The sequence below is a fragment of the Aricia agestis genome, chromosome 2, assembly GCF_905147365.1.
Source record: "Aricia agestis chromosome 2, ilAriAges1.1, whole genome shotgun sequence".
Classification (NCBI taxonomy): domain Eukaryota; kingdom Metazoa; phylum Arthropoda; class Insecta; order Lepidoptera; family Lycaenidae; genus Aricia; species Aricia agestis.
The window spans coordinates 11,406,041-11,414,713 of record NC_056407.1 but is presented as its reverse complement, the minus strand read 5'-3'; the positions used below and the strand labels follow the sequence as shown (position 1 = coordinate 11,414,713).

Sequence of the window (8,673 nt, the reverse complement as noted above, 5' to 3'; positions counted from 1 at the left end):
CTAGTTTCCTTATTATATTAGCCAAACTGCATAGTAGTTTGTCGGCGGGCTACGCACTCATAAATGCGAAACTAATAAATATAATACTTATTATACCTTAACAACAAAATATAATCTTTTTGTATGTGTTATATCTTAAATTATGACTTATAAGTTTACACAATGATAACTTACTAATGCCACGTATGTGGCATTAGTAAGAAAAGAAACGAGTGTAATCACTAATAACATTGTACTAACGTTATAATAATAATAACATGATAACATAATATATAGAATATATAAATTAAGTAAGCCTATTTTTATATAGAATATAAAAATAGGCTTATTTTCAGTACAGTGTACTTAAGTCAAATATGTATGTTCAGCTATGTACACGTCCTGTAGGGTCGGACGCTAGCTGTCAACTGAATGCAGACGAATGTGTAAACAGTAAGTTCGTATTCGCTATTCGTGCCCTTTGATTCGCGCCCGAAAAACCGCTCGCAACGCGAATGCCACGAATAGCGAGGCGAAGTGCGAGGCGAATAGCGAGCGCACTGTTTACACATTCGTGTTCGCCATTCGCCTCGTGATTTGCCTCGCTATTCGTGCGAATGTATAAATGCGGTATAACTGGATATAGAATTAGCAACCCTACTTTCGAGTGTCTATGTATCTCGTATTAAAGTAATATTTATCGTTATGCCTAATATGTAAATTAATGCTTTAATGCTAGTGCATAAATACAGCAACAAAATAAATCTTAAAAATTTCCGCTACTTATATGAAACGATTAATATTAGCATAATTATTTATTAAAAAATATAATCCGCCCGGAGGTATTTTACGTAAATTAATTTTGTGCGAGTGGGTTAGTCTGCCAGTGTCGTTCGAGTGTTTCGCGCGTCACCGGCGCCCGCGCTGTGATAAATGTATAAATTTAGTTCGATTTAGTTCGAGTGTTTTAAAGTTTTTTTTATTGTAAATCATGGCCAATGTACCGCTAGTTCGCCGGGTCAACGGATTCGAAGCTACAGATTCCATTACCTCCAGCCACAAGGACAGCAATCGGTGGTCCGTGGCAGCACTGGAGAGGGCTGGATCCACCCTAAAAGCTCTGAACCGGTTGGCCATAAGACCCCCCGTGCATGTCGGCTTCGAAGACGTCGGGTTCACCGTTAACTCGGGAAAAAGTAAGTACTTAACATTATTCAAATACCGATATCAATTTTGCACAATTGTATTGCAATATGGACGAATATTTAATTCTTTCGAAATTGGACCTCTAAAATGTCAAGAACTTCTAAACAAATACACATAACAGGATATTGTTATTAGTTTCATGGTCTGAAATGTAATCTATATTTCCATTTTTAGCAATTGCGCATAAATATGAGGTAGAAAGGCTGGTATCTACCCACTTTTTAACCGACTTCCAAAAACGAGGAGGTTATACGTCCGGCTGTGGATATATATATTTTTTTATGTATGTTCAACGATTACTCCGCCGTTTGTGAACCGATTTTAAAAATTTTTGTTTTGTTGTATAGGGTATTACTTCAATTTGGTACCATGTTCAGAAAAGTGGTGATCTGATGATGGGATCCATGAGTAATCGAGGGAACTGCTCAAAATTCAAATGGAATCATATGATTTTTTTTCTAAATTGATAGTGATGTTATTATTTAATTATTTAAATATCTAATAAATTATTAAAATTTATTCTTAAAATTTTTAAGAATAAATTTTATCTTTTTATCTGAACCTTTCTATCTGAACCTATTAGATGTATGATTGTGATTTTGTCTTTCTATCTGAACCTAGATACTTTTGTTTTTTAAAATTGGCGTTAGGGTAGACGCCAATTTAAAAAAAAACAAGTATCTAGGTTCAGATAGTCGAAAAATTATTGAGATTAAAATTAAAATAACTTAAATATAAAAAAGAAAGCTTAGAAATGTTTTTAAAGTTACCTATCTACGCATTTGATTTTTTTATTTTATGTCTGTATTTTTTGTTATATTTAACCGTACATTCCTAACAAATTTATAGTAAAAAACTATCATAATATTATGTTAGCACATCAATCTTTCGAATCAGGTAGATTTTTAGTTTGCTTTTCTGAAAAATATTTTCTACTTTTAAAAAAAAAATACTTAGTATGTTTTATTGAAAAAGCAAGTTTTTCAAAGATCTTAATTTCAAAACAAAAAAGTAGATTAAGTAACTATAAAACTAGTAAAATTCATAAAAACAACGATTACCTCTCGAGTAACCTCAAACATTAGTGAAAATGTGTTATGCGAAATTAAACGCTCATTTCGTTTTTAATTACGGCAAATTATTATTCTTATAAAAAAATAAAAATGTAATTATAGTTGCATTATTAAAAAAAACAATTATGAGCCTATGTTACATTACAATATAAAAACAATTATGTTAAGCGTAAAGTGAATTTGGAAACCGCTAGTGGTCAGAAAGTTAAATAATATGGCGTACATCGCGGGGGCCAGGCTGAATGAGAAAACTTTGTTCATTAGTTTAAGGATTGCGAAGGTGCTCGTACTCATGAGAAGAGTAATTCTTCGACATAATTGTCAGTATGTATTTCAGAATAAAAGTGAAAGAAAAATAGCTAGGGTTAAAGCTGATAAAAAAAACGTTTTTAAGAGCTCACCTGACTCTAAAAATCAAACATCGTCCTTCTCTCTTCACACTCACGCCCGTCTTTCATATGCCAGGTGAAAAAGGACGGCGCGGATTCATCGCTGAGTTAGTTTTACTTGAATAAAAGACGAACTATAATGATTATGAAAAAAGTGTTTTGAGCAAATTTAGGTTTTATCAATACCTTTTTAGATATTAAAAAATATTAAAGAAAAGACAGCAAACTTCGAAGATCCAAGCAAAAATGTGTCTAAAACAAGGTTTTTTGTAAAAAAGAAACTATCGAGCATTTTTTGAGTAATCGTGTTTTCGTCTTGAGCATATTTAATCTTCATGAACTGAAGTTACTTGTGTCAAAAAAACAGTTTTCTAGACCTTACAGATTTTGAGATCTAGGTTAAAGTATGTAGTCAAGTTAGGGTCATATGGGCTCTTAATTTTAGTGGTGGGTTCAGAAACTGCAGCCATTTTAAAGTTTTGAAAAAGAAAATATATTTAGGAAATTGCTTATTTATGTCAGATATAAATATATATTTTTAGACAACAAGGACTAAAATTTTTAATGGCCCCTATCTGGGACCTCTGGGATATTTTAAAATATAAAAAAAATAAAGCTTCATATTTTTGTAACTAAAATAAAATATCTGCGAAGCTTAGTTAGAAAAATATGAAGCTTTATTTTTTTATATTTTAAAATGTTTACTTAACCTTTGAATCGTCAGTGCTTTATATGGAAGCTTCTTTGGGGTATACTAAGCATACCCTATCCTAATCAGACTGATCCGATGACATTTCAATATAAAAAAAATTAACCCACCACGTGAGAAATCTGATTTCTACACCCTGATAACTTGACACATGTTGGAAGTCAACACAAGCTTAAACTGACGCGCTCGAGCTGCTCCCGAAATCCCCTCTTCCCCTCCCCAACTAATATGAATAGCGTAGTTTTATGCTCGTATTGTAGAAGCCTTAGTTATAACTTAATTAGCTTCATGCGTGTTGCCTTATCTCGGACCTTTTTTTGGTAAGGAGTGTCCTGGATTTTTGAAAAGGCCGTATAGGTCGCGGCCTAGGGGCGGCAGCGTCCTCGGTGGGCGGCAGCGACCTGACTCCTGGGCGGGCGGCAGATTTCGTACATGGGACGGCGAAAATAAAATGACCTACACTTATAAAAATATAAATCCGGCAAGAAGAGGAAATGCATTAGTCATACCCCCACCGCCCCGGGGGAGGGCAGCAGGGGTATGTCGGACTCCCACCAGCTCGGTGCACCGGAGGTTTTCCCCCTTGCCATTCTTCTTGTCCTGGACCTGGGCACTATCAAGCTCTGGTAGCTAGCTAAGTACTGTACCGCCAAATCTCTTACCTAGCTACATTTTCAAAAATACAAGATGGTTCACCCCGGTTGTTCATTTTGGAGTCGCTTCATTCATTGAACACCTTCGGCAGTAATATTTCAGTTTTCACTAATGTTACAGATTTACAGACGAGTGGTGTCATAGTAACATGTGCTAAAATCTAAATGAAGGAGGAAAATTATCGTAAAATTTATAAATCTCTGCTATCGAATAACGATTTTTCAATAATTTTCATTACAGAATTCATTTCCGCAAATAGGGATGATGACAAGGTCAAAGATTAGCGAATTTTGTTAATAAAATAAAGAAATCACGGTAAAAAATAAGTGTTCCCTAAATTTCAGCTCGATAGCATTTGTATTTTTTTTTTGTTATGCGCCTTCAAAGTTGGATAATCAAGTCGATTTTTTTTTTCAATTATATTTCTTAATATTTGTATACCATTCGATAACTTATGCAATTAAAAGCAACTTTTGTTACAAAACCACTTTCATAAACGCAATATTTAATATACCTATCGAACAAAATTCTCTCCCAATGCATACAAACTACGAAAGAGTGACGTCATTTCGTAGCACTTTGTATGGAGCGTTTCGGGCAGGTCTATTTTATGAGATGTTTGAATTGTCATATCTTGGTGAATTTTTAAGCTATCGGAGTCATTATTTCAGCGATGTTTCTATTTTTTAAGGGTCATTCAATTACCAATAAGAAAAAAAAATAGTCATCAAGCCTATTGTTAGTTAGTGCCTCGGCCAAAGTTTGCTCAGCGGGCGATACAGGTCGTATTTTCAATTTGAAATTTAAATCCGAACATCAGTAGGTAGTGGGTACTTTTATAACAAATAAACTACGAATAACTTATAATATTTAAATCGATTATGTCTTGTCACAGTGATGACTCGTATTTTAATATTTACAATCACATACTTACTTAATATAACTTATTTTTTTATAACATGCGTATTAATAAATTATTTACTTGATACGCATGTTATAAAAATAAACTTTTCTTTAAATATTATATTAATTTATTTTTGTAACAAAATTTACATTGGAACGTAACAGTCTATTGAACACCGACCAATTGTAATACATTAGGTAGTCAAGATTACCAATTTAGATAAGATTCATTTTTAACCCCCGACGCAATAAATAATGAAATAAAATTAATCTCAAAGTACATGTTTTTATTATTCGTAGACCTTATTTAATTACTAACTTAACCTAACTAATTAAACTCGCGCCACACGCCGGAAAAGAATAAATATAATTAGTACCTGGATGACCGAGCTTTGCTCGGTTAATTAGCAAACACTCATTGACTCGTGTTACTTAATAACGCCATCTGCTGGTCGTTAAAACAATTAGTTGCTAACAAAATACTATTATTATTTGCCAATAGATGTCAGGAAGAGTCATATTTTTCAGTTAATCGATTATCGATAAAACACGAATAAAAAGACATTTTCTGAAAATGATTCCTAGCTAGATCGAGTTATCGCCCCCGAAACCCCCTATATACTAAATTTCATGAAAATCGTTGAGCCGATTCCGAGGTTACAATTATATATATTTACAAGAATTGCTCGTTTAAAGATATAAGAGAAATTAGGAGCGGTCTCCAACGCGAAGTATTTTTTAGGTTCCATGGTCAACAAGGAACCCTTATAGTTTCGGTCTGTCCGTCCATCTGTCTGTCCGCTTTTTTTCTCAGATACTATAGGGCCTACAAAGCCATGAATGCACATATTATCTAATGATGCTGACAAAATGGTATATAAAATCTTTAAAAATAATATGGTAGGTACTTACCTCCTCTACACATCAAGCGGGGGTGAATTTTTCTTTCGCGACCTTTTAGGTTATTGTTGGATTAGATAGCCCAGTGTCCCCACCTTCTACGCTGGTAGAAGGGGGGGACACTGGACACTGAGGACACTCATATTTCCATCAAAATATGAAAAAAAATGCGGGAGTAAGAAATATGCTGAATTTAAAATGAAAACTATCACGGCTAAGAAGACTTTAAATAAGTTATTGAGTAATAGTCTATTTTTATTATTATTATGCAAGAATGCCGCTAATAGACTGGATAAAGAGGATTCCTGGTCCTCTTTATATCACGAGCTTAAACCCAGTAGTAGTAATGAGCCAAACATTTTCTCAAATATTAAAATTAACAACTCTTACACTTGCAGTTTAGAGGAAACGGCGAAGGCATATCTAAACGTTCTCATCCCAGACGACGAGCCCTCCTTGGATGATGAACACCATCGCGGCATTAGGAGTAGAATGTTAGACCGAATTCATACACCGGTCGCAGATTTACTAACCCCGGAGGAGTTTATTAAAATAGTAAACCTTTTGCCTATAAAAAAATCTGCGGGCGAGGATAAAATATCGAATATTATGATAAAGCAAGCGTGTTTAGCGGCCAATTCATCGATTCTATATGTTTACAACAGATGTATCGCAGAAGGTATATTTCCAAAAATTTGGAGTTCCGGTTGCATAAAATTAATACCTAAAGCGTGACGCGGCGTTAGAAGTAAGAAAATTAGTTAATTTGTCGGAAACTAAATACGTGGTCGCCATTTCATTAGATATTTCCAGGGCCTTCGACCATGCCTGGTGGCCGATGGTGCTATTAAAACTAAAAAATCGAGGGTGTTACTGCAATATTTATTCAATAATACATTCTTACTTTTCTAACGTCTAGGACATTGTACACATGTCAAAGATTTAACGTGCGGCTGCCCTCAAGGATCGGTAATTTCGCCTAAATTATGGAACATCGGATTCGACGATTTGTTAAGTCTTCCACTTCCACCGCTTTGTATACTAGTTGGTTACGCCGATGACGGGTTTCTTATCGTTCAAGCAAACTCGCGTTCCGAAATTGAGTCTAAAGCCAACAGTAGTCTTAATTTAATATCTGACTGGGGTAAGCGTAATCGTCTGAAATTCGCCGCGCAAAAAACTTACCAAATTCTTTTAAAAGGTTCCCTTATATCTTCCCCTAGCATTAAACTTGACAATATTAACGTTAAACGCAAACAGTCACTCTGTTATCTTGGTCTTTACTTAGAAAATAAATTTACATTTTTAGAGCATATAATTCAAACCGGTGAGAAAGCGAAACGCAACTTTTACTCCTTTACCAAAATATCTACGTCGACATGGGGCCTCTCATTCAAAACCCTAAAATTAATTTACACTGCTACTTACCTTGGTAGCATTTGCTACGGGGCCCCCGTGTGGGCCGACAGAGCAACTATCGGCGTGGCTCGTCGCAAGTTGCTACAAAGCCAACGTCTTGCTCTTATATTCTTGTGCAAAGCTTACAGAACCACAAGCACCGAAGCCTTGCCCGGGTTAGCCGGGGTTTTACCCGTTGACCTTGAGATTCAGCGTCGTGCGACAATGTACTATCATAACAAAAACATTGACAACCCGTTCTTTTCAAGCGCTCGCGATAGAAATAAAATAACAAGATTGTTTGAACCTTTAGAAAACTCTTTGCAAAGCCTAATCTCCGAATGGCAGACGACTTGGGACTGTTCCACCAAAGGGCGACATCTTTATAATTTTTTCCCTAATATTAGTGAACGACTATCCAATCATTGGATGGATATTAATCACTGCGTTTCTCAATTCCTGACCGGTCATGGAAATATTAAGGCCAAACTCTACGGATTTAATCTGGTAACCCATGTGCGAGTGCTCGACCGAAGGCAACATGTTTGAACAAACAGCTCATCATGTTCTCTGGGAGTGCAGTCTCTGGCAGGACAAAAGAACTACAATGCTAAACAACCTACTCTGCACATCTGGTGTCGCATACTACCGTGATCTCGTGGACAGCGCTAGGAACTTCCGTGCCTTCAAGCGTTTTTGTCACAATTACTATTGGCAACAGTCTAACACAATAAATTAATTTAGCTCTAGCGTAGTAGTCACTATTATTATTAACGTTTATTCCCGTGGTGCTTCTCCCCTTCAGTTATTTGACTTTCGGTCACTGCAACTTTGTGCTGTCTCCCGCTTTATATTGGGGAGGGAATCTGGATTTCTTCCTACTCCTCCTATTTTCTTCTGATTAATTTCGTTGCGGGTCCTAAGACAGCTTTAGCATGTCCCTCGGGCTCCCTGAGATCATATCAAAGGGTTTTCGTGGTTGGATACCGCTGTCGATCCTGGCGACACAGGAGATACAGTGGTGGGAATGTGTGGTGGGCCAAAGCCCGATTTATTATTATTATTATAAATATTCACATTATTATGGACTACTACGGAACCCTATAATGGGTGTAGCCTGAGACGCACTTGGACGTTTTTTTTAATAATAATTACTTTTAGGTAGTTACTTTAGGAATTTATTTTATATTATTATTTTTTTACTTTTTAAAGGGAAGTTGAGATTTTTGTGTCTCTAAATTTTTGATTTAATGTATTCTTATTTTCAAATATTAAATAATTCATTGTCTTTATTCAGTTACCTTAAAGAATAACCTTAATAATTTATTCATCGTTTTACATAGCCTAGGTCATAACCTATTTGAGACCAAATAAATGAATACTAAATGTCAAGAAACTTAGAATTTGGCCGTAAAATAGTTTTAAAATCGTATCAGACACTTAAAGCCTGCAGTAGGCTTAT

The 8,673-nt window shown here is 35.3% G+C and overlaps 1 protein-coding gene across 1 annotated transcript in view; it reads left to right on the top strand.

Annotated features, from left to right (window-relative positions):
• Positions 1-872: 872 nt before the first annotated feature.
• The window catches only part of LOC121738823 (ATP-binding cassette sub-family G member 1-like), a 64,630-nt gene continuing 56,829 nt past the window's right edge, over positions 873-8,673 (top strand). The window contains exon 1 of the mRNA XM_042131075.1: positions 873-1,175. Coding sequence (XP_041987009.1) covers positions 971-1,175 — 205 coding nt within the window. The 5' untranslated portion in view covers positions 873-970. The remainder of the gene's footprint in view (positions 1,176-8,673) is intronic.